General features: G+C 59.2%; 2 protein-coding genes across 4 annotated transcripts; one reads left to right on the forward strand and one right to left on the reverse strand.

The window, feature by feature from the left end:
• The first annotated feature begins 1,249 nt into the window (after positions 1-1,249).
• On the forward strand, positions 1,250-19,595 carry LIG1 (DNA ligase 1). 3 transcript variants are annotated; one of them, XM_074937593.1, is made up of 27 exons: positions 1,250-1,377; positions 1,949-2,096; positions 2,871-2,948; positions 3,055-3,247; positions 3,794-3,929; positions 5,328-5,426; positions 6,230-6,442; positions 7,127-7,250; positions 7,760-7,858; positions 8,570-8,626; positions 8,717-8,889; positions 9,713-9,879; positions 10,422-10,498; positions 11,005-11,096; positions 11,184-11,283; positions 13,466-13,551; positions 14,128-14,243; positions 14,333-14,428; positions 14,614-14,724; positions 14,896-14,967; positions 15,093-15,237; positions 15,368-15,450; positions 16,593-16,745; positions 17,524-17,577; positions 18,028-18,171; positions 18,472-18,564; positions 19,285-19,594. In XM_074937593.1, the coding sequence occupies exons 2-27, from the start codon at positions 2,077-2,079 to the stop codon at positions 19,363-19,365; spliced, it is 2,862 nt and encodes a 953-aa protein (XP_074793694.1). In that variant the 5' UTR covers positions 1,250-1,377; positions 1,949-2,076; the 3' UTR covers positions 19,366-19,594. The 3 variants fall into 3 exon arrangements, with proteins under 3 accessions (XP_074793694.1, XP_074793695.1, XP_074793697.1); XM_074937594.1 differs by lacking the exon at positions 5,328-5,426 and having other exon boundaries at positions 19,285-19,595; XM_074937596.1 differs by lacking the exons at positions 1,250-1,377; positions 1,949-2,096; positions 2,871-2,948; positions 3,794-3,929; positions 5,328-5,426 and having other exon boundaries at positions 3,113-3,247.
• A 272-nt stretch (positions 19,596-19,867) lies between these two features.
• Positions 19,868-22,400, reverse strand: ATF5 (activating transcription factor 5). Its single transcript, XM_074937600.1, has 3 exons — positions 22,251-22,400; positions 21,422-21,718; positions 19,868-21,017 (listed from the first exon to the last, which is right to left on the reverse strand). The coding sequence occupies exons 2-3, from the start codon at positions 21,585-21,587 to the stop codon at positions 20,302-20,304; spliced, it is 882 nt and encodes a 293-aa protein (XP_074793701.1). The 5' UTR covers positions 21,588-21,718; positions 22,251-22,400; the 3' UTR covers positions 19,868-20,301.
• Positions 22,401-24,310: the final 1,910 nt, after the last annotated feature.

A 24,310-nucleotide genomic window follows, 5' to 3' on the forward strand; every position in this document is an offset into this window, starting at 1 on the left:
ATGCCATGCAGGGTTTGACACTTTAGGGGTGTCTGCGGTGGCAGAAGCGGGTGGGCGGATGATGCCATACGGGGTCTGATGCTCTGGGATGTCTGCACTGGCAGACACGGGTGGGTGGATGATGCCATGTGGGATGTGACACTCTGGGGTGTCTGCTCTGACAGTGGCGGGTGGGCAGATGGTGCCATGTGGGGTGTGATGCTCTGGGGTGTCTGTGCTGTCAGAGGTGGGTCTGTGGATGATGTCAGGTAACGCTCTTTGTACAGAGAATACACTTTATTCAATAAACGTATATTTTCCTTTTTGACCCTTCCTGGCTTACTGCTCCTCCCTCAATTCCCTTGTGCTCTGATGGCTCTGTGGTTTCCTTCAGGGCCCAATCTGGGGCTGCCCATCTTGGTGCCCATTGCTGTGGTGCCAGGGCTCTGAGTCAACTGGTGCCATGCCCCCACCTCTCTCCAGCTGCTGGTTCTTGTCACGGTCTCAGCTTTCATTGCTTTAAAAAGTCTGTCTCTAGCAGCCTGGGTGTGTGGAAAAAATCCCAAAGTGCCCATAGCGTAACCAGTGCAGGGACATTTGCCTGGGCAGCTGGAGAGCTTGGCCCCACTCAGCTAGGGGAGGTGTGACCTGCCCTGCTCAGCTCCAAGATGTGCTAACTCTGCTGCTCAGTGCCGATGCTGATTTCGATGTCAGCTCTGGCAAATGATTCATGCCATGGGACAGTGGCAGGGTCATGTCTGCGCCTTGTCCTGGCAGTGACAGAGGGCACTGCTCTGCCACCCCCAGGAAGAAGCCAGTAGAGTCCCTGGCACCTTCAGTGCCCACCAAGGGGCTGAGCCTGGACAGCCACACAGTCCTGGACTGGACCTCTGCCCTGGGCAGCGTGCGCAGGTGGCTTGGCCTGGTGCTAGCTCTGGGCAGAGCGGGAGGGGAGCAGCCCTGTGACCCCGGCCCAGCACCGTAGCCAAGGCAGCACCATGGGGACTCCAGGAGCTGGGCAGACGGGCCATGCGGGCGGGAGGGGAGTGCAGGGACGCCATAGGGCACCATGGGGGAGTGCCCGGGGGCAGGGCAGGGGTAACAGGGCCAGGCCAGGCTGTAGATTGGGCAGATGTGGGTTGGACAATGGCAGGAGTGAGGCTATATTTCCCAGCATGCCCCTGGGTATGTTTGGCGAGCCCCGAGCGTCAGGTGCTACCAAGACTACATTTCCCAGCGGGCGTAGCGCGTTAGTTTTTGGGTTGCGCGCGCAGCGCACGTCGGCTGTTGTGACGTCAGGAGCTCGGTGCCTGTCGGAACGCGACGGGTTGGATATTCCCCGCGAAAGGGCGCTGGGAGGCGCGAGCCCCGGGTTGGAATTGGGCGCGAGACCCGCAGGTAGCCGCGCGCGCGCACGCGCGCGCCCCCCCTCCCGCGGCCAGTAGAGTGGGGACTGTTGAACATAGACCGTTGGGGGCCAAGGACCGCGCGCAGCCCCTGTGGGGCAGAAATGGCGGGAAAAGGGGCTGCTGCTCAGCTGCCCCATCCCCTCTTCCAACGCCCCCTGCGCTTCTCTGCCGACTGCCCCTCCCCTTTCATCCACCTTCCCCTCCAGCCACCTGCCCCTTCCCAGCCGTGCACCCACACCTGGCGCACCCACCCGCCCTCAATCCAGCCACCTGCTCCCCCAGCCATCTAACTCCCCCACTGCCAGGCCAACTCCCAGTCTGGTCCAGGGAATCCAGTCCCTAGCCATGACCCTGGTGCTTCCCAGGGGGCAGCTGCCCCCTCTGCTCTGTGCCCTGGACTCTAGCTTGGGGCTGAGCAGTGGGAACTGGGCTCAATGCCTAGGCAGATGGTTTCGCTTTCCTGTCTGTGTTGCAGACTAATGCTTGCCCTGCTCTGCCCCAGGTTCAGTTCTTGGGCCAGCTCGGGGGCCTCTCACCTCTCTCCCCTTTTCTGCCTGCAGCTGGAGCCGCCATGGTGGAGGGGCGCTGAGTGATCCCTGGTGCTTGGCTCACAGGTCCCGGAGCAGCTGACGTGCCAGAAGGGCTTTGCATCTGTCTGGCCTGCAGTGACAGCTCCCCCCCACCGCCCATGATGCAGCGCCCCATCACGTGAGTAATGCCCCCCGGGGGCCTGGAGCCTCGGCACTCCCTTGCTGCCCCACTAGCGACAGGGGAGCGGTGAAGGAGCAGGGGATGGGGAGAGGCTGGTTGTTCCTTGCCAGCCCCCTGCCTTCGCCCCTCCATCCCTGTGGCAGCAGAACTCGTCTGTGCCATGGCTGTTTCTGTGCCCCCCCGCAATGTGTCTCAGCCCACTGGGGAAGGCACAGGCCCTGCCTGCACTGTTTGATGCGTTGCCTTTCAGAGCTGAGGCTGGTCCCTGGGTCTCCTGGCCTGTCTCTCGTGCTGTTAGCCTGTGCTCAGTGCTGTGGGCACGAGTACCTGAGTGTCTCAGAGCGCCTGCCTTGCAGGAGCGCCCTGCAGAGACTTACCGCCCCACAGAGCTCTGGCCACATGTGCTCCCTTCAAGGATATAACACGGCTTGCAGCTAAGTGAGGCACAGACAAGAGCTGCTTCATTGCATGTGTGGGATGATGCAGTGAGCCCACAGGTGGGGCAATGCAGCAGTTGTTCTGGGTATTGCTGGAACACTCCAGGCCCTTCTGTTGGACCTCCATGCAGTTAGAGAGCCTGGGGCTGCCAATGCAGGGTTTTCTCTCATTGGACTGTAGCTTGTTGCCTGGATGACTAAGTATATCAAGTGGCTGGTGGGAGCCTTGATGGGCTCCTATGCTGGGACAAAGGGATTTCCTTTCCTCAAGAGACTGTCTAGTCTGCCCATGCAGGGGTGTTAGTCAGGCATTTCTGTCTGTTGCTTTGGCCAGGTCATTTTTCCAGCCCATGAAGGCAGTGAAGGAGGAGGAGAAGATCAGACTGCCAGCAGAAGGGGACTCAGCCAGCCAGTGAGTTACTGCCGGGCTCCGATACGCAGCATGGGGGGCAGTTGGAGCGAAGTCTTGCTGGTGTTGGTTCCGGGGCCATCCTTTCTGACCCACAGCTTTGTTACAGGGTGTCAGAGGCAGCTGTGATACAGAGAAATGGCCTAAGCCTCTCTGTGGACTCCCCAGTGAAATCCGCTGCCAAGAGGCCCCTGCGCCGGGTCTTGGAGAGCAACAGTGACGAGGAGGAGGCCGTGCTGACAGCCCAAGCAGAGGTGGATCCCATACAGGAAAAAAGCTCAGAGAAAGCCAGCAGCAAGGAGGTATCATTTGCGCACCACCCATCTCTCTCCCGGAATCCCCATGGGGCTAGCCTGGGATCCTGCATCCCCTCAGCACCAATTGGAGTGTAGGCTGCCCCATGGTGCCCTTCACTCGGCCTGCACCAGCCCAGTGCCTCCTCCATGCCTTGCCTTAGTGCCCTTCACTCCAGCGAGGCTCTGGGCTCCCTCTTGTACGTGTCCCCTAATGTTAGTCCTGCAGTGTGTCCTGGGCAGAGTGCCTTCTGCTGGTGGGAGAGGTACATACAGTACAGTGTCCTCTGTGCTGCTACAGAGACCTGCCTGTGTGTGCCCCCTCCCTCCACTTGGAGCTCTCCTGAAGGTGGCTGTTTTGCCCCCTATATCTCTCACAGGCCTCCTTGGAACCCCCGCCCAAATTTCTTCCAGAAGCCTGCTGGCCCCTCTCTTGGGGCTGAATGCTGCTCCCACCCCACCTTGCCCAGTGCTAGTGATACAGCCAGGTGGGCTGTGGTTTGTGCTCTATGTCTCTGTCCTGCCTGTAGCACTCTTGGGGGGGTTGTCTTTCAGGAGCCTATGCAGACTCCTCAGTCTGATCTTTCTGCGGATAGCCCCTCGCCAAGCAGTAGCCACTCTGCTGGAGACAGCCCGGCCCTTTCTGACTCCCCTGCCATTGGCCGTGCTGGCATCCCCAGACGCAGGACGGGTAAGGACCCTGCCCGGATGTGATCATGCCCTCACTCTGTCCTTGGGCACTCTTTCCAAATGGCAGGCCTCTACCTGCACTCTCCCAGAGTGGGCCTCCATGGTTCAGCCCACTTTAGGATGGATCACCTGGCTACCAGGCCCTTATTTCCATTGTCAGGGTTCCTGAGCAGGTGTCTTAGGCCCTGTGCAATCAGGCAGAATAATAGTCCGTTATAGATGACTCCCTGGTTCTTCTCCCCAGGGCTCTGGGTAGGACAGCCACAGGAGACAGGCTGGACCCCATGGGTCACTGCTCCTGTGGGACAGGACAAGTGAGCTGGGGCTGGGGCTCTGTCTCAGCCCTCAGCCTGACTCCACACCAGCAGGGAGCCTTGCCTGCATGCACCCTAAATGGCCCGTAGGACTTCCCATGTTATTGCCCTGAGCAGCCCCTCTTGTGTTTTCCTGTCACAGTGCAGGGCAACTGTTCCTGTATTCCTCCTTGTGGTGCAGCAAAGGCACCAACTCTCGGCTCCCAGCTCTCCAGCCATTGCTTTTCTTGGACAGAGACATGCATCTCTCTCCCGCCTGACCACTGTTTTTCCAGGCTGCAGATGATCCCTGCCTGCCCTGTGTTGTTCCCAGCAAATCAGTCTAACCAGTGTCTGTGTTTTGCTTGCTCTTCGAAGGCTATGAACAATGTAATTGCCAGCAGTTAATGTGTTGCGCTCTCCCTGGGCCATGCTTTGTTGAGCTCTCCTCATTAAATCCTATCCATGCTGCTTGTTTGCCTTTTCTCCCTTGGGCCCTGACAGAGACCTGCCCATGTGTGCGTTCACTGTTGGGGTCCTGGGCTCCAGGAGATGTTTCTCTGATTGCTGCTCCTCTCTCTTCCTTTTGGCTTTCTGCTGGCTTGGGCTTCTGTCTTTCTGAACTCTTAAGTCTTGGGGAAGGTTGGAACCGGTAGAACAGTGTAGAGCGAGATGCAGTGTCGGTGCCTCTCTGCAGTACAGCTGTATTATGGCTGCCACGTTCCCTCTGCCCACCAAGTCACTCAGGCCTCAGTGTTCACGAGGGGCCTGATCTGGGGTGCCTAGCTGTGCCCCATTCTCAGAGGGGCTGAGCACCCAAACTCCACTGAAGTCAGCTGGAGAATTGAGGGTCAGACAGGGCACCTAAAGCCAGAGGGGCCTCTGGATGAGTTTGGCCTCATTGGGCGCTGTAGGTTACTATGCTGGCCTGGCATGCTCTCTGTAACCCAGTGCTGCTCCTGCTTCTGCACTGTGGCAATTGTGCACCTCTGGACTCTGCACCCCCCGTTTTTCCCACAACTTGTCCCGGTCCAAAGGCTCGGGGCTGTCTCCAGACATCCCTCCCAGTAGTTTGAAGGAGGCTGACTCTAAACTCTGCTCTTCAGCTCGCAAGCAGATCCCCAAACGCAAAATAGAGCTGCCAACTAGCAGGGAGAACAACAGGGATGAGGAGCCAAGTGCCAAGAGATGCCGGGAAGAGCAAGGTGAGAGTGTGCCAGCAGCTGCTCTGGGAATGCAGAGCCTCTGGCTTCCCTTCCCTGGATATCTCCTGCTGCTTCCCGGAGGGTCCTGCTGCCAGTGACACTCCCAAGGGGATCTGTCTCTTTCGGCTGGGGGCTCATTTGCGTGGCCTTTCCTTGGGGTGCTCAAGACCTGAGTATTCCCCCGACACAGGGGCCTGTATTGCACTACCATACCTGCAACCAGGAGGTGGCAGCAGTGAGCTTGCTGTAGGCATCCTGTGTAGAGCAGTGGCTCCCAACCTTTCCAGACTACTATACCCCTTTCAGGAGTCTGATTTGTCTTGCGTACCCCCAAGTTTCACCTCACTTAAAAACTACTTGCTTACAAAATCAGACATAGAAATACAAAAGTGTCCCAGCACACTGTTACTGAAAAATGGCTTACTTTCTCATTTTTACCATATAATTATAAAATCAATTGGAATACAAACATTGTACTTACATCTCAGTGTATAGTATATAGAGCAGTATAAACAAGTCATTGTATGAAATTTTAGTTTGTACTGACTTTGCTAGTGCTTTTTATATAGCCTGTTGTGAAACTAGGCAAATATCTAGATGAGTTGATGTACCCCCTGGAATATCTCTGCATACCCCCAGGGGTATGTGTATCCCTGGTTGAGAACCACTGTTGTAGAACCTATCCTCTGGGACTGGCTCTCACCCTTCATCCCCAGCTGCATGGGTCAGCCAGCTGCCTGAGCATGGGGTCCCTCCCTGCACCCTGTGTGCCTGATCGGCTGTGGGCTTCTGTTCTGCTGCAGGCCCAGGAGATGAGGTAGGCAGGGGAGCAAAGGAAGAAGCAGCCATGGACATGCAAGAGGTGAAAGGTCAGCATTCAGAGATAGAACTGGCTGAAGTTAATGGCACTTTGGAGGAGGGGGCTGTGAACAAGGGAGAAGAGGACTGCACTAAAGGGGGAGCCCAGGAGAAGCCTGAGCCACCCAAGCCCAGCAGAGCCATCTCCAGCTTCTTTGGTGAGTGTGGGGGCAGTGTAGCTCCACTGGTTCAGGGACCCCTGGGCTGGGGGCTGGGCTTGGGGAGCCGGTTTCCAGCATGAGGCATAATCCATCGCTTGTGTGTGGGGTCAGACTGTCCCCAACTGAGCTCTCCAATCTGGAGCTGCCATGTAGGAAACCGCCTCATAAACATAACAAATGTGGCCAGCAAGGCTCAGTGCCACTGTCCTCGGCACTCTCCAGAGCAGAACTGCGCCCAGGTGGAGGGTCACCTCCCAATAGTGGGGAGAGCAGTCCTGGCCCAGGACAGGCAGACCCAGGGGAGGGGACAGGAAGACATCCTGGCCCCCAAGATGGGAGGATCCAGGGGAGGGGCATGGGAGCTGGGTGGATCTGGAGATGGGTGTGGAGGCTTGCTAAACCCAGGGTTGTGAGTTCAATCCTTGAGGGGGCCATTTAGTGATCTGGAGCAAAAATTGGGGATTGGTCCTGCTTTGAGCAGGGGGTTGGACTAGATGATCTCCTGAGGTCCCTTCCAACCCTGATGATCTATGAGCAGGAGCTGATGTGTGCAGATCCCGGGGAGGGGGACTTAGCGTTAAAGGCAGTGGGGTTCCCCTGTGGGTATCTCTCCTGCAGGCAGGTGGGCCTGCTCTCCTCCAATGAATAATGTGCTGTGTTGGCCCTTTAAATCCCACATAGCCCCCAAGAAGGTGACAGTGGCAAGGGCAGGGAAGGCAGATGAACATGCAGCAGTGGAGATACCACCTGCCCCAACTGGCTCAGCCACAGCGAGCAGCAATGGGAGTGATGGCACAGCTGGCAGGTAGGGAGCTGTGGGCATGGAGCATCTCCTGTGCCTGGTGCTATGCCCCACCCACGCAGTGGGGGAACAAACACACTGTAGGGCAGTACCTGTGTGGGGTGGCAATCTTCTATCAGGGGCGGTAGCCTTCCCCTCGCCCCGGCAAGCATGGCCCTTTTTGGGGGTGGCAGGAGGCAGCGTCAGCTTAAGTCCTCCCCCTCGCCCTCCTGCGAGGTACAATTCCTACAAGGGCTGCACATCCCATCGAACACACCCCTGGGCTGCACCCAGGCCTACGTGCACACACAACTTCCTGTGACACTGCAGCTTCCCCCATGGGGGCATTGGTGCAGGGGGTGCTGTCTCATCCATTCTATAATGGTGCCTGTTGCTGCCTGTGCTGGGATCCCCTCGTTGGGGGTGCTAGTGCAAGTGAATTGTTGGGAGACTCCAAGAAACACTAGTGTGGTGGGGCCTTTGTACTGGGCTTGGTGGCTTCCTATCTCTCTTTGGCTTTGTGATCCCTCCAGTTTCTCCAAGCCAGTTGTGCCACTGGACCCTATGGAGTACAATCCTTCGAAGAGCAGCTACCACCCCATCCAGGATGCCTGCTGGGGGCATGGTCAGAGGTGAGGGGGCCATGAAGAGGCAGTGCTCCCTTATGAAGCCTGCAAACCCTGCCCCATCTGGGGGTGGGGGGGAAGGAGGGGTGTAATGGGAGGTGCACACCAGGGTGCTTCCCCTGCTATCAGGGATCTTGTCATATCACAGAGCTGTCACCATTCTCCTTTATGGCACATCTGGTCCCAGAAGAGCAGCAGGGTGCTCTGCACTGGCAGTGGGGGAAAGCACCTGGCTGGGCCTAAAAAAGCTTCCTGAGGAGTGACGGGGCAGGGGGGCTTGGAAATGGGGAAGCATGAGGGCTTGGGCTGCCCTGGGGATTCATGTGTGAGATTCCCTAGTGCAGACAGAGCTGCGGTGTGAGCCTTGGGTGTGGAGCCTTGGGTCTGTTGGCCTGGCCCAAGGCTCTGAGTTTCAGTGGTATGCTTGCAGCTGAAGATACAGCAAGTTCCTTGGGATGTGCGCAGGGGGGCTGCAGGACTAGGTGGTGGGCCTAGGAACATGCAGTGAGCTGGCAGGAGAGCAGGCAATAGAACCCAGGAGTCCTGACTCCCAGCTGTCCCTGGTCCAACCACTAGAACCCATTCCCCTGCCGCGATCAGGAATAGAACCCGTAAGTCGTGGCTCCTGCCATGCTGCTCTCCCCGCTAGCCTGTGGTTGCAGGGAGAGGAAATGTGCTGGGGTGGTGGTTCTGACAGATCTGTGTCTGTCTCTGCAGGGTCCCCTACCTGGCTGTGGCTCGGACCTTTGAGCGGATCGAGGAGGTGTCTGCCCGGTAAGGCCCCGTTGTGCTACTTGCGCCTGGACTGCTAGGTTGCATTAGCGGTGGCTGATGCCCTTCCCTCGTTATGTGTGTGTGTTCCAGGCTGAAGAACATTGAGACCCTGAGCAACCTCTTCCGCTCGGTGATCGCCCTGTCGCCATCCGACATTCTGCCCTGCATCTACCTCTGCCTGAACCGCCTGGGCCCTGCCTACAAGGGGCTGGAGCTGGGCATCGGCGAGACCATCCTCATGAAGGCTGTCGCACAGGCAACGGGTAGGGACCAGGCAAGAGGTCCCTGGCTGTGCTATGGCCTTCATCCCTGCTGACTCTGGGTGTCGGGTGTGCGGCTCCTGGGCAGTGGGACCCTGGCCATGCTGCCGCTTTCCATCCACTTATAGGTGTGGTGGTGCTGGCATAGGGTGTGCCCCCTTTGAGTTACCAAAGTAGCCGATAGCATCCGAGGGCCAAGGCTGTCTCCCTGTGACCATTCCCCCTTCCCAGAGTGCATGACTGCAGGTGCTGGTCTCTGTCTCGAGGTTCAGTCTCCCCTTGGGGTATTAGGGCTGAGCTGCCCAGAGTTTCCCAGCATGCCCTGGTACATGCACAGGCAGCACTGTGGTTGCAGGTGAACTGACTTGAGAGTTGGGAGAGACGCTGGTGTGTGTAACAGGTTTGAGGGTGTCACAGCCTGGGTGAGAAATCCATGCTGTATTTGCAATCTGGACAGGCCAAGCTGCCATCCCAAATGGGGGGTTGGCCCCAAAAGACTGGGCCCCAAGAGGCTGCTCCCATCTTCTAGAACTGCCTGCCTGGCCTGGGTCTGGCCATTGCCTGCTTTGGGCCCACCCAGAGGGGAATAGCCTTCAGCTCCAGCAGCGGGGGGGAGGATCTGGGCACTAAGCCTCACAGTGCAACAGCTGATGTGCCCCTCCCTGGTGCCTGGGCACCCCGACTTGCACTGAGCAGCAGGCCCGCTTGTTTGGGGAATGGCAAAGGGGTGGGGGAAGCTGGTCAGGCCACCCATGTGCTGTGGGCATTGTGGTGTGCTGGGTAAGCTGCCAGCTTGGGTACCTCCCTCCCTCCCTGTTGCCTGCAGGCCGCCAGCTGGATCAGATCAAAGCCGAGGCCCAGGAGAAGGGGGATCTGGGCTTGGTAGCAGAGAGCAGCCGCAGCAACCAGCGCACCATGTTTACGCCGCCCAAGCTGAGTGCTGCTGGGGTTTTCAGCAAGCTACAGGAGATTGCCAGGATGACAGGCAGTGCTGTGAGTGGGATGGGTCTGCTCGCATAGGTGGAGCTGGTGGGCTTGGCCCTGTCTGACCTAGCTCCGTGTCCCTCTGACAGGGCTGTAGGCAGCTTGGCCCTGGGCATGCAGAGCGCTCAAGCTTTTCGCAGCTACTGGCTGTCTAGAGGGGTTGGCCCCCAAGAGGGGTGGAGAAGTGCCTCTGGCTCTGGGGCTGGCATGGCCACCTCTTGGCTGGCTCCTCAGAATGACAGGGCTTTCTGCGCCATTGCTCCCATGCTAGGGTGTTGGCCTGCAGCCCCTGTAATAAACATGGAAGGGGTGGTGCAAGGAGGGGGGAGTTTACATTTGTGATGCAGCCCTTCGCCAAGGGCCTAAGCTACTGCATGGGGCCAGGTTGGCCTGGGGGCACAGGCAATGGGAGTGGAGACCATGTGGGAGAAGAAGACAAGGCAGGGGTGCAGCAGTCAGCCAGGCTGGTGGATGCTGCAGCCCCTTCCTGGCCCAGTGTGTGTTTAGCCCAGGCTTGGCTCAGCTGGGCTGTCTGTCCTCCCCCCACACAGTCCATGAACAAGAAGATCGACATCATCAAAGGGCTGTTTGTGGCCTGCCGGCACTCGGAAGCTCGCTACATCACTCGGTGAGACATGCTATCCCTCCTGCATCCCAAGGCCTGGTGAGGCCTGTGTCAGTATCACTGTGCTGCTGCTCCAGCCGGAGCCGCTCTCCCGCTCCGCCATGGCTCTGCCAGAACCTTCCAGTCCAGCCTGAGCTCCCCATAGCTCTGCTGTTGCCTCTCGATCCTGATCTGCAGCATGCTGCTACCCCAGCCCTGTGCTCTGCCCACCTGCAGGTCTGCCGCTGCCCCTCAATCCTGACCTGCAGCCCCCTGCTGTCCCAGCCCTGGGGCCCCCCCTGCCCCCTAGCTCTTTCTGTGCTCCTCAATCCTGACCTGCAGCCTCCTGCTGTCCCAGCCCTGGGCTTTGCACTCCCAGCCCACCTCTGCTGGGGCCCTCAATCCCCATCCACAGCCCACTGCTATCCCAGCTCTGGGCTCCCCTCTACCCCCCTGCCAGGTCAGCCAATGCCCCTCAATCCTGACCCAAAGCCTTATGATTTGTCTCTGTCTTCCCTTGTGTATTCCAGGTCCCTGGGCGGGAAGCTTCGGATTGGGTTGGCAGAGCAGTCGGCGCTGTCAGCCATTGCCCATGCCGTGTCTCTTACTCCCCCGGCACAAGGCGAGTCCATGGGGCAGGGTGCTGTGGGGCCAGGTGCCCTGGTGGGAGTTGTACACATCACTTCCCATTCACATACTTCTCTTGCAGGGTTTCCCCCAGAGGTACTGGATGCTGGCCAGGGCAAGTCTGCAGAGGCACGCAAAACCTGGCTGGAGGAGCAGACCCAGATCCTCAAGCAGACCTTCTGGTGAGTGCTGCCTTTGCCCATACCAGGGTGGGGGCAGAGCCACAGCCACACAGATTTCCTTATGCTAGGACAGCTGTCAGAGCATGACCAGCAGGATCCCCAGCCTTCCATCTCCATCTGCAGGACTCCCCAGAGGTGGGGATAGGGGCTGGCCATCATGCCCTGGGGATGGCATGCAGGGTGGGCTGGGGGCCTGGCTCTCTGGGGGCTCTGCTGCTCTTGAGAGTAGGTCAGCATGGCCTTGCTTGGAGAGCTAGTCTGTATCTCCAGCACTATTGGTGTGGGGGCTGTAGCAGGGCAATGTCCTCCTGCCCTTGCAGCGCTAAGTAAGATCTGTTGTCTCAGGGCTCATGCTGAGGATCAGTCCCCCCCTTCTCCCCAAAATCGGCAATACATGCTGCCACTCCGCCCTGATCCCTGCCAGCTGGTTTCCCCAGGGCAGAGGCAGTGGCAAAGAGCAGCATTCTTCCATCTCTGTATTGCCTTGGGCTGACAAATCCCTTTGAATCCTTCCTGGAAGCTGGGCTCTTCCTGGGGTAGTGCTGGCTGGCGGATGACAGGCATGGGATCCACACACATCCTTGGCTGGTAGGGTCTGTTCCAGGGAGTGCCAGCTTGTGTCCGAATTCCCTCCAGAAGCGCTAAGTGCACCGTCTCCTCTGGCTTTCAGTGCTGAGGGGTGCGTGGCTGCACATGGGGCTCTCTCTGGGGATGGGTTGTATCCTGCTGCATCGTGCTCCCAGCTCCTTTTAGTATACTTTCAGCTCCTGTGTAATTTGCAGCTCATGCACCCCTTTGATCATCTGTATGTGCAAACTGCTCTCTCCTGTGGCTCTTTCACCATCTCCCAGTGGGTCTGTCCTTGTGAGGGGAGACCAGTGCCGCTTTGCCAAAGGGGCTCATTGTGAGCCTGCTATACAAAACGCACCCTGTTGTGGACTTGAATCCACTCACTGTTGAGAGGTTACACTCTGCTCCAGTGCTGCTGTGCGTTCATTCTCCCGTGTTACCAACTGGAACCTCATTTCATCCATTCAGAGAAACCCCACGGTGAGCCCTGCTCCGTAGCCTCCTCCCCTGGGAGCTTCTCTTCTGCACTTGCCTTGCAGTGTAGTTTGTGCTTGTTACCTGGCTGCTTTGAGTGGCATGCAGTACTTCTGCAAAGTGCTTCCTTGGTTTGCTGACTGACCTCTCTGGATGCCTTTGCATTGGGGGTAGTTGCTTCCACGAACAAACCTGGTCTCTGCTGTTCACTTTCTCTTGTTTTCTCTTTCTCCATGCAGAATTACCTGCACTCGAGCTTGCTACCTGGCTGTTAGGGGAGCACAGATAAATTGGTCCCCAGCTAGCCTGATTCCCAGTAGTTAGCTTTCTCACTTTGCTCTACAGCACAGAGCCTGGCAGCTGGGTCCTATTGGAGAAAACAGGCCTCTCCCGAGTGACAGTCCCACCTGCATCCCAGTGTGGTGTGATGTGTGAATGGATGTGTGTGGCGGTTTCCATCCTCCTTCTAGAAGGCAGTGTCAATGTCCTGCTGACTGGGGAGAATGCTCCTTGCCCCAGGGAGGGAAGTGCACAGTGTTTGTAACCCCAAGGAAATAACTGAAGAGCTCCAGCTGATGCTGGCTCTAGGGAAGGGGTTCTCAAACTGGGGGTTGGGACCCCTCAGGGGGTTGTGAGGTTATTATATGGGGAGTCACGAGCGGTCAGCTTCCGCCCCAAACCCGCTTTGTCTCCAGCACTTATAATGTGTTAAATGTACAAAAATGTGTTTTTAATTTATAAGGGGGGTTGCACTCAGAGGCTTGCTATGTGAAAGGGGTAACTGATAAAAAAGTTTGAGAACCACTGCTCTAGGGTGCATTCTCTGTGATGCTCCAGGAGAGAGAGCTACAAAGCAGGGAGTCTTCAGAGATGCATGAGCCTGGTGGCCTATCCCAGAAGGGCTGCCCTGGGCTGTCGCAATTCAGGACTGTCTCACAGTGGTGCCCAAGGGCAGCGGTGGGTGAGATAAGGGAGGTTGTCTCAGAAGCACCATCTCCAAGCCATCCAGAGAGCTCTGTTGACCCCAGCTCCGGTGGACTGGGGCTGTGTGAGGTCCTGGTGCTTCCCCATGGGACAGAGTGCGGGGAGTGAGTGCACCGGAGACTGGCAGGAGGCCTCCTCTATGTTTGTGTTTCAGTGAGTTGCCTAGCTATGACATCATAGTGCCCATCCTGCTGGAGCACGGAGTGGAGAGCCTGCCACAGCACTGCAAGATCACCCCAGGTACCGTCAGCTCCCTGGCACCAGAGCCCCCCACCTAGCACCTCCTGCACCTGCATAGCCTTCTGCACTATGGCATAGCCCCGCTCTTCCCATCTGCGCCCCTCCTTGTGTGTAACGGGCCTGTTTTGATTGTACTCTGCGGCAGGGACAGGTGCTATGATAGTGTGCGGTGCCCATTTGGATTGGGGAGGGACTGGGTCAGAGTCAGTGTGTGCTCTGGGGCAGCACACAGTTGGCATGTTGGGGGTGAGTCAGACTGCTGTGGGGCAGTGCCCAGTGTTGTGCTGTGGGGGAGCAGGACAGACAGACTGTGTTGTGTGCAGGGTCCACCTGGCATGGGGGGTGGGGGTTAAGCAGACTGCTGTGGGGCAGTGCCCAGTGCTGTGATTGTCTGCAGGGCCCACCTGGAATGGGGAGAGAGGGGGCGGGGTCAGACACTGTGCTGTGGGGCAGTGCCCATCCTGTGATGTGTGTGCAGTACCTGGTGCAGGGGGTCCGGCTCCTGGCCACGGCCCCTGGATGCTGCTATCATCCACATGCTGAGGATCCTGATGCCCCAGTGCGTGGCCTCCCTAGGGATCCCCCTGAAGCCCATGCTGGCCCAGCCCACCAAGGGCATTGGGGAGGTGCTGAAGCGCTTTGAGGAGGCTGCCTTCACCTGCGAGTACAAGTATGACGGGGAGCGAGCCCAGGTAACAATGCCACACCCGGAAACCAGGGGGGGACCCCCCCACCCCCTGCAGCCTCCACTGTTTCTCATTGTGCCCCTTCCCCTGCCCAGATCCACATCCTGGAGAATGGTGATGTGCACATCTACAGCCGCAACCAGGAGGACAACACCTCCAAATACCCTGACATCATCAGCCGCATCCCCAAGGTAAGGGAGTTGGGACATAGAGTGCTGGGGGGTGCCAACAGGCAGGAACACTTAAGGGGAGGGTGCTCCCCCGAGCAGCAGGAAACGGAAGGAGGTGGGGCAGGGATACAGGCTGGGGGCTGCAGTGCTATTGGCACCGTGAGCCAGCCCTCTGTCCTTTCACGCATTGACACCCCCCTGTGCAGGTGAAGAAGGGCAGTGTGCGGTCGTGTATCCTGGATGCTGAGGCCGTGGCCTGGGACCCTGAGAAGAGGCAGATTCAACCCTTCCAGGTCCTGACCACGCGGAAGCGCAAGGTGAGGGGGCAGTTCCTGTGGAGAGGGGTGTGGGGCTGGTCCCTGGGTGGGCAGGTGAAGCGGGGAGGAGAGTGGGGCTGGTGGTACAGAGTGGGTGGGGTGGGGAAGAGAGCAGGGCTTATGGGGTGGACAAAGCAGGGCAGTAACCCCTGCTGCTGGCTGTCTCCTCAGGATGTGGAAGCTGCTGAGATCAAAGTGCAGGTGTGTCTGTATGCCTTCGACATTCTGTACCTCAATGGGGAGGTGAGTTCCTGCCTGTGCTCCCTAACCCCATTGGCCTCACCGCAACCCCCCACATGCTATCTGCCCCATCCCTTATGTCCCCACACTTGCCTGTGACCGAGCATGGTGCCCCTCTGTCCCTGCAGTCCCTAGTGAAGAAGCCATTTTCCAGGCGCCGTCAGCTGCTGCACGAGTCTTTTGTGGAGACGGAGGGGGAGTTCCTGTTTGCCACCTCCATGGACACCTCCAGCCTGGACGAGATCTCTGAATTTCTTGACCAGTCCATCAAAGGTGAGCTGGAGGGGGTGGGGATGCACTGCCCTGCCTGTTAGGGAGAATGGATTAAGCACTGGCAATGGGTGAGGGGAGATGGGGCACTCCACTCTGCTTTTCAGGCCTTGGTAACCAGCCTCTCTCGCAGACTCCTGCGAGGGCCTCATGGTCAAGTCCCTGGAGGTGGATGCCACGTACGAGATCGCCAAGAGATCCCACAAGTGGCTGAAGGTGAGAAAGCCCTTGCTGGTGGAGTGGGGACCATATGTCCCACTTCGCTGGCGGTCAAGTCAGTGGCACACAGAAAGAGGAAGGCTCAAGCAGAGCCCATTCTGGTCAGCCCTCAGCCCAGCTGTGGTGAATGATCTGAAACCGATCTTTTCAGGCTCTCTTTTCCATAGTAAGTTCCCAGGAGAGAGCAAGAGAAACTTCTTCCAGAGCCCACAGTTATCCCTGCTGGTCACCTCCTAGTCTCCTGCTGATCTTGTCAATCCAGGAGTCGCTAGAACTGAGCATCCTGTCCTTTCACGCATTGACACACCTCCTCCACTCCGTGCAGGTGAAGGCGGCCTCATTAGGCTGATGTGATTAAGGCAGGTCAGTTTCTCAGCCAGTGGCACACAAGGGAGTGATGTGGCCAATATCATATCTGACCACCATAGGCAACCCTAACCCAATGGATCAGGTACCCATTTTGCAGCTGTGTGAACTGGAGGTGGCCTTTCAGTGTGAGATTAAGTGCAACTCAAACCTTCAGGTTTGTAGTTGAGCACCTTAACCACTCAGCCACCACCCCTCTATTGCTACCCCACTGGGTTTCTGGCACTGGGAGGAGACATGCTGTTCCAGATGTGGAGGGGGGTCCAGGAAGTTCTGGCAGTAGGAAGGGGACAGGCTATCCCACAGTGGGGAGGCCCGTTGCTCTGACTTGGCAGTGGGGAGAGGAATCGGAGTGGGTTGGAGGCAGCTAACCATACTCTGGGCCCCTGGATGCTGCCCGGTGCCAAGGCACATCCATCTAGGACAATGGCGGCAGGGCGAGGAGCCCCAGCTCTGGGGACACAGGTTGGCATCAACTGAGAGATCCATATCCTGCCTCCTTCAATTGCACTTGCTCCAGCCAGAGTTCCCTCTCCCATGACATGAGGACAGCAAACTATCATTGCATGGAAGTGGCTTTGCATTACGCTGCTGTCCTGGGGCTGCATGATCGCTGTTGACCCCTGGAGGAGAGAGGCCCCGTGTTCCATTCCCCACCCCTCTGAACCAGCCAGTCCTCCCCACCTGTGGCTGGATTGGAGCAGGCAGCCCTTTGAGGAGAAAGGCCCTATGTCCCACATATACTGTTGCTGAGGCTGGCTCTGCTGTTGCAGCTGAAGAAGGATTACCTGGAAGGTGTTGGTGACACTCTGGACTTGGTGGTGATTGGTGCCTACCTGGGCAAGGGCAAGCGAGTAGGCATGTATGGCGGCTTCCTGCTGGCCTGCTACGATGAGGAGAGTGAAGAGTACCAGAGCATCTGCAAGGTAGGGAGCATGGGCTCTTCGCACAGGGCTGGGAGCCTTCAGGCTGGCACAGCCACAGGGGCCCCTGGGAGGTGGGCTCCCTTACAATCCCAGGCTCCCATGCTGTTCTGTGCCCCATGGATGGGGCTGTGATTTGGGATTACACTAAGCACTCTTGGTGAGAAAGCAGAGCAGCACTGCCCTCTCTAGTGCCCCCTTCTGGGCTGCTGCCTGTGGGCAGGAGCAGGGGGAAGGAAAGCAGCTCCCTTCCTGGGTTAGGGGGATGTTAATAAGTGGGGGTAGTTGGGGGATGGCTGTTGGGTGCAGTGTTTCCCCTCAGGTGTCAGGCCCATCTGAGGGCACTGGAACAGGCCAGAGGGAAGAGAATGGTTTTCATGGCGGGGGGAACCTCAGTGGGCCAAGAGTGGGAGGAGGTGGGTATGCCAGGGAGAGTAAGGGTGAGCATGAGCATGCTGGGGCATGGAGATGAGCAGGCTGGGGGGCAGGGATGAGTGGCGGGGTTGTGCAGGAGGTGCAAGTGAGCATGCTGAGGGGGAATGTGAGTATGGGGTCGTGCAGGGGGGCAATGGCAGAGATAAGCAGGCTTGGCGGAGGAGGGTCATGCGCAGGGGTGGTGGCGAGCAGCCTTGGCGGAGGGGGATCGTGTGTGGTGGGGTGGCAGGGGTGAGCAGGGCAGGGGGGCGCCATGGTCGGGGTGAGTAGGGGCGGTGGTGGGAGTGAGCAGGCCAGGTTGTTGGGGAGGGCTGTTATAACAGTTACGCCCTGCTCTCTCCACCAGATTGGGACTGGCTTCACAGAGGAGATCCTGGAGAAGCATTACAGCTTCCTGAAGGTAGGAGGCTTTGCCCAGAGCTAGCTTGCAGGGCTGTTCACAGGGAGCTCCCCCATTGCTAGCTCAGCCCAGCTGCTGGGTGCTCTTGAGGGACATGAGCATTGCCCTCTTGGGCCCTGGCTCCCTGCCCTGAGCCTGCTTCTCAGGACCCCCTGCTGGTCGCTAGAGGTAACCCTCAAGCTCTGGGAAGATCTTTAACCCCTCTGCATGCAGTGAGAGACTTGTCCAGAGGCACTCAACCAATCAGTGGCAGAGCCTTTGGTGGAACCCAGTTCTGGCTCCCAGCCCCCTGCTGTAACCATCAGACCCCACTCCCTTCCCAGAGTCTTGGCTCCCAGGGCATAAGGTCTCTTACAGTTGTGTAGCAGCTGTTCTGGAGTCCGCTTGGAGTTAGATGCGCACCTCCGGAGAACAGCTGGGCCTGTAACCCTTCCCTTCTGACTGTGGCAGGACCATGTGCTAGAGAAGCCACGGCCCTATTACCGCTGGGATAGCAGCACTGAGCCCAACCACTGGCTGGCAGCTGTGCAGGTGTGGGAAGTGAAGTGCGCTGACCTGTCCATCTCTCCTGTGCACAAGGCAGCTATAGGTCTGGTGAGTCTGGGGCAGGGTCTGCAGTGAGAGGAGGGAGAGGGTGGAGCAGGACCTGCAACCGGCCTGCAGTATGGGACCAGCCTCAGGCCTTCCCTAATGGACCATCTGGGGCTGCTGTCTATGCATTGGGAGGAGTGGAACCCCTCATAATTAATCCTGGGCTGCTGGCCCAGTCAGTCCCAGCACCCCTGTAACCCTGGGCTCTACCCTGTCCCTCATAGCTTGGGAGCACCCTCCCAACCTTCCCCCAGGTGCCCGGCTGGCCCCATCCATGTCTCATAGGCCCTTTCTGGCCCCCAGGTGGATGAGGAGAAGGGCATCTCCCTGCGCTTTCCCCGGTTCCTGCGTGTGCGTGATGACAAGAAGCCTGAGGAAGCCACCACCAGTTCCCAGGTAGCACATGGGGCAAGGGTAGGAACAAGTGGCTTAAGTCTGCAGAGCACCTTCCTCTCTTCTCAGCTGGACTTGGGGCTACTGCTCTGTTGGGAACTAGTGCTAGAGGCCTGTGCCCAGGGCAGCCCTAGACTGGCATGCACATGGCACAGAGGAGGGTAACCTCCAGGACAAAGGCTGGGCCCAGCAGAAATTGCTCACTGTGCAGTGTTGACTGACACTGTGCTAGGGGTGCTGTGCTACAAGGAGCAGGGTGGCGGGAAAGTAGGGGGCTTGAGCCCCTCAGTGTTGGCCATAATGCCCCAGCATGGCACTAAGGGGCTCTTTCCAAGATGCTAAGCTGATGTCCCCACAGCACTTTAGCCCAGTCAGGGTGCTGATCCCAGCATCCTGGCTAAATCCCTCCTATGGACAGGCCGCAGTGCCAGGGGTGAGCTAACCTCACTGCAAGCATGGGGTTGTCCCTCCCAACAGCAGGGCACATTGCTCAGCTTGGTATGGGCCTATAGGTTGTTACTGCCCTCTTCTTCTCCGGTGAGTTGATGGGCACAGTTCTAGATGAGCATCTTCCTGTATGTAGGGGCAGCAATGGAGATGAAGCCTCTCTGAGTTAGGCCTGCCTCCTTTTCCAGCACAACTCCAATGGGGCTTCTCCAAGCCATGTGGTTGGCACTGTATGGGACAGGGTTGGCAGCTTCCATCCCTTTCTCTTGGCTGCAGGTAGCTGAGCTCTACAAGCAGCAGCAGCAGATTCAGAACCAGCAGCCTGTGGAGAAAGCTGAGGAGGAGGACTTCTACTAGTGCTGGTGTGGGGAGCCCAGGAGGGGGTAGGAGACACCGGTGGCTGCCAGGGCAAGGATGAGTGAGTGCCATAGGCTCCCTGCTGCCTCCTCTGTGCTTGGCACCAAGGCCCAGAGCTCTTGTTGTCCTTCCCTTGGTGCACTGAGCCCCTGGAGGGAAGGGAAATGCTGGCCTAAGGCAGTGGCATCTGTTCAGTTGTAATGAGCATTGTTGTGTACAATAAACCTTAATCTCCTTCTTAGCACCCAGCCTTTGTGTGCAGGGAAAGCCAGGTGTGGACACTGTCAGCCCTGTGATGCAATGGGGAGCTCTGCTTCTAGCAGTGATGGCAGAAGTGGGGTGGGGAAGTCTGCTCCCTTGAGGCTGAGTGCAGGGGGAGCCCCAACCCCCAGGGAAGAGGGAGTGCTCTCACACACTACCCAGCCTGAAGGCAGGAACAGCCTTTATTGGCTTTTATACTCTATAAAGGAAGCTACAAAAAAGTCTATACAAATGTTTTTGTACATAACTCTGCCTGTCTCATGCACCCTCAACTGTACCCCTCCAGCACCCTCCCACACCTTTCTTACACATCCCTTCTCTGCCACAGCAGCACCCTGCTCCTGCCATTGTTCGGCTCCAGCCCCACTCCAACATCCCTCTCTCAAGGCAGGGTAGGCTGGCACAGGCAATGCTGGTGCTTGGAGCGCTGACATGCCTGGCAGCCTGGTCCCCCTCCCAGGTCAGCGTCACCCAGACTTCCCCACATGTCTAGACACTGCTTCCCTAACCCAGACAGAGCATTGTCTAGCTCACTATCCCCTGAACCCCCCTCTACTGCATTAGGGCATATTGTGCGCCAGGCCTGAAGCTCTGCATCTGCCAGAGCCCCACCCCCACTAACTTGCATGTCATGCTCTAGACCTGGGGTGGAGTTTGGGCTAGCTGGCCCTTGCCCTAGCTGGCACGGAGCCTCTGGCTCCGAGCCTTGTAGACCTCAATGAGCAGGTCCTTGACATACTGGATCTCTCGCTCAATGGAGTCTGCCTTCTCCTTGAGCTCACGGTTCCTGGCCTCCAGGCCCTGGCACTCATCATCCAGTGCCTCGTACTCAGCCCGCTTCCGCTGGCGGTACCGCAGTGCTGCTGTCTTGTTCTGGTCCCGCTTCTTTTGCTTACGGTCCCCTTTTTGCTGGGGCAGGGCTGGCCCACAGGGGGCTGCTGGCTGCTCCAAGGGGCTTGGCCTGCTGCGCTTGGCTGCTGGGCTACTGGCACACTCCTCCTGCAGGCCCTGGCCAGGGCACTCCCCAGGCACCCCTGCCCCATACAGGCTGAGGAGCTCCAGGCATCCCGAATCCAGGGTCTGCAGTGGCATGGGGTTATCAGAGCTGAAGGGTGGGAAGGACCCTGCTGGCCCACTCCTATCCCCGAAAGGGAAGTGGAAGGCAGGCTGGTGCGAAGGTGGTGTGCTTGGGGCTACCTGGTCCAGGCCCAGTCCGGGGGACAGTGACTCCTCCAGGAAGTAGTCCTCCATCTGCTCCAGCTCTTTCTTCAGGAGGGAGGCCATGGCCTCCAGGTCGGGCAGTGGGGGTGAGGGCAGCGATGGGTCCCCTGACTCCATCAGGAGAGAGGAGAAGTCCACCCTCTCCGTCATCCAGTCTGAGAAGCCATCGCCTGTGTGGAGAGAGCAGGCTCAGAGGCTGCATTGGGGAGCCCTGTCAGGAAGCAAGCAGCACAGAGCATGCTGCCCCCATGAAGGGAACCTGGCTGCGGCTGGCCTGGAGAAGGGAGGGCTAGGTAGGCAGGTACCAGGCCTAGCCAAGCCCCCTAAGGCTTTACAGCTTGCCTTCTGCTGTCCTGGCCTCAGCCTAACCTAGGAGCTAGGTGCCCCATGGGCACTGAGACACCTGAGCAGACATCCTAACCCCTCAGCAACGCCATCTCCATCAATGGGGAAGGGCTGGGATCTCCCAGCCTGGCAATGTCCTAATGAGGCAAACTCACTGGAGGCAGCACAACCAGTATCCCCCATCTTCTCCCCCCACCCCTGGTACTTCCCACTCCTGCCAGTACTGTACCTGCCAGCATCATTGCCTCTGTGCCATGGGCATAGTGCCCATCCGTGGCCCCTGGCATAGGCTCATAGTGGCCAGGGATCTTGAGGAACTCGGCCCTCCAGGAGAGGGCACTAGCTGGGAGCGGAGTCTTCTCCAGGTCCAGGGTCAGCGCTGCCAGCATTGACATGGTGGGGCAGGTGCGGGTTCACGCAGGCCACAGCACAATAGGGCAAGGGGCCAGAGCGTGGCGGGCGGGGGCCGCGATTCCTGCTGGCAAGAATGGTGGCAGGTAAGGAGATGGGGGCAGAGCAGGAAGACCTGTTGGGGGGAGAAGAGAGGGTGAGCAAGGCCCCTGGCATAGAGGAGGGCACCCCTACACCCATGGCAGGGCTCAGTCCCCCCCCTTCTGCACAGCAGCACCCCATAACAGCGAAAGGACAACCCTGTCCAGCTTCCCTCCACTCATCAAACCACATCGCCCTGCCCGGGCTGGGGGCTCAGCTCCCGTCCCTTCGCGCAGGCTCAAGCCCCCGGCAGGGCTAGGAGACGGCGGGCCAGCCCGCCCCGTCCGCTCTACCCGTGTGGGGAGGAGCGAGTCCATGGGGAGACACCTCCAGGCTGCAGCGTGATCCCGGCAGCTCCCCCGCCTTGGGAGCCAGCCAGCGCCGACCCCCGGAGACACCCCGCGTGCGTTGCCCGTGCAACAGTGCGCGCGCCCCCGGGGGTCCCGCGCCCACCGCGGGGCTGTAGGCGGGCGCGGGACTCTCCCCCCCCCCGGGGTCCCCGCGCGCTGGGCCCTGCTGTCCCCGCCCAGGGAGCCCCCCATTCCCCGCCGGGGCGCCGCACTCACTCCATGGCGGCGGCGGCGGGGCGGCGCGGCGCGGCGCTCGCTGGTCCGGGGTCGGGCAGGGCTAGAGAGCCATGGCGCGCGGCGCTCGGGTCCGGAGTCTGCGTGTGCGGAGAGAGGCGGAGTGAGGGGGCGGCGAGGAGGGGCCGCTATCTATACCGCCTACCCCCCCCCGGGCCGCATTACAGCCCGTGTCCCTCCGCCCCGCCAGCTGGGCCGTGCGTCCACCAGTCCCCACCCCCCAACCCGGCCCGCCCCGCGCTGTGCCTCAGGGCTGCGCGGCTCCGGCTCCCCGTCCCCCGCTGCGGCGCCCCCGAGGCAGGAGCCAGAGGCCTATTTTGCGGGAGGGGCGCAGGACCCGGGGGGGCCCGATTGCAGCAGGGTTGCATCAGCTGTGGGGGGGGGGGGGCAGAGCTCGCCGATGATTGGCTGCAGTGCGGCGGGAGCGGGGTAGTGATTGGCTGCAGGGAAAGCTGGGCGGCCCCCTCCTCCTCCCAACTGAAGTGGTAGGTGTTGTCAGACGTCACCTGGGACAAAGTGTCTGTCTGGTTCTCCAACCCCCCTTTCCCGAGTGGCCAGCTCTTAGCATCCCCAGCTCCCCCGAGCACCCCCCAAACCTCATCTTCCTGAGCATCCAGTTTGCTGCAGCTCCCCCCCCAGCACTTCTCTGGGGCACCCTGTGCTCCCCATACAGCTGCCATAGCATCCAGCTCCCCCTCCCCCAGAACCACTCGCCACTCACCCCCAACGCCCATGATGAGCACACTGTACCCCCCAAACTCCAGCACCCACGGTCTGCCCTCTCTGACTCAGGAGGGTTCTGAGCTGAGGCCAGTGTCAGCTCTGTGCTGCCATGGCCCCAATCCCAGTGGGGAGCAGGGCCTGCCAGCCAGTCTTGGGCAACCCTGCCCTGCAGCACTGCCAGGAGCTACCCTGCTCTGTGCTCCTGGCCAGTCGGGTGCGGGGCTGGGGGAGACACGACGAGGCGCATCCAGCACTGGAGCCCCCATACGGGCCATAGGCTGGGTGCGTGGCTGGGGGCCTCCCTCAGGTCCTGGGCTGCTGAGATGGGCACACGGCACTCAGCAGCCTGTGACCTGAACCAGGGCATTGTGTCTCCAGGCAAATACCAGGCTCAGGCGATAGGGCTGGGGCTTGCCTGCATGTCCCACCCCACCCTGGGCTGATTCTGGTCTGTGGACTCTCGTGTCCAGGGGAACAAAAAGTCCAGCTGAGCCTGCTGTGTGATAACACTGATTAGTGCCAGGAGACAAGGACATGGATTAGTGCAAAACATTCTCCTCAGCCCACCCCAGCAGCATGGGAGAGCGCAATGGGTAAGCAATGAGGCATGGGATCAGGGCATCAACAAGTGTGTTGGAAACTAGACCTAATTGGTGGGCAAAATACCTGCCCCGCCTTGGGGGTCCGCAGGAAAAGACTTTGGGGGGATCAAAATGGTGAAGTGTGGTCTGCGAGGAGGGAGTTTCCCCATCCAGGCTGCCCCCCACCCATCTCCTGGGACCCCAGGATCCAACATGGCACCATTGCATCTTCATCATCCTGACATGTCCTGACTGTGCCCCCACTAACATCTCCGCTGGCGTGCCGCCGGCAAAATTATTACCCCCACTTGGGATGTGAGAGTTGGGTGCCTGCTGACACCCTCTGTCCATCCTGTGTCACTTTTCTTCCCCGCTCCCTTCCTGCTTAATGAGCATCTCCGTCCTTTCCAAGCTGGGTGCTGAGCGCTCTGCCTGAGGGGCAGTTCCAGCAAGGGTCTACCCCGCCTGGCGCTGGTACGAGTTTGCCAGTTCTCCAAGTGGCTGATCCACCTGGGCCAGGCTGGGTTCCTGCAGCAGGAAGGCTGCACATGAGAGCCAGCCCTGGAGACAGCCTCTGCATTGGCTTTTCTCCCCACTGTGCGTTTGTCTTGTTTTATCTTCTAGGAAGCGGGATCGCACATTAACAGCAGCGATGCCCCCAGCCCAGCACACTGTGTCTCTTCTCCCTGAAAGGGCCGTTAGTTCCATCTTTGGTATAACCCTTGCGGGAGGGGGTCC

The sequence above is a fragment of the Natator depressus genome, chromosome 23, assembly GCF_965152275.1.
Source record: "Natator depressus isolate rNatDep1 chromosome 23, rNatDep2.hap1, whole genome shotgun sequence".
NCBI lineage: Eukaryota > Metazoa > Chordata > Testudines > Cheloniidae > Natator > Natator depressus.

Bases quoted from the DNA above. Each gene is read 5' to 3' on its own strand.
- LIG1 (XM_074937593.1), top strand. From the start codon at position 2,077: ATGATGCAGCGCCCCATCAC. The intron at 5,427-6,229 runs GTGAGAGTGTGC...GTTCTGCTGCAG, and splicing joins GAGATGCCGGGAAGAGCAAG to GCCCAGGAGATGAGGTAGGC. The intron at 14,244-14,332 runs GTAACAATGCCA...TCCCCTGCCCAG, and splicing joins ATGACGGGGAGCGAGCCCAG to ATCCACATCCTGGAGAATGG.
- ATF5 (XM_074937600.1), bottom strand. From the start codon at position 21,587: ATGTCAATGCTGGCAGCGCTGACCCTGGACCTGGAGAAGACTCCGCTC. The intron at 21,018-21,421 runs GTACAGTACTGG...CTCTCCACACAG, and splicing joins AGAGGCAATGATGCTGGCAG to GCGATGGCTTCTCAGACTGG.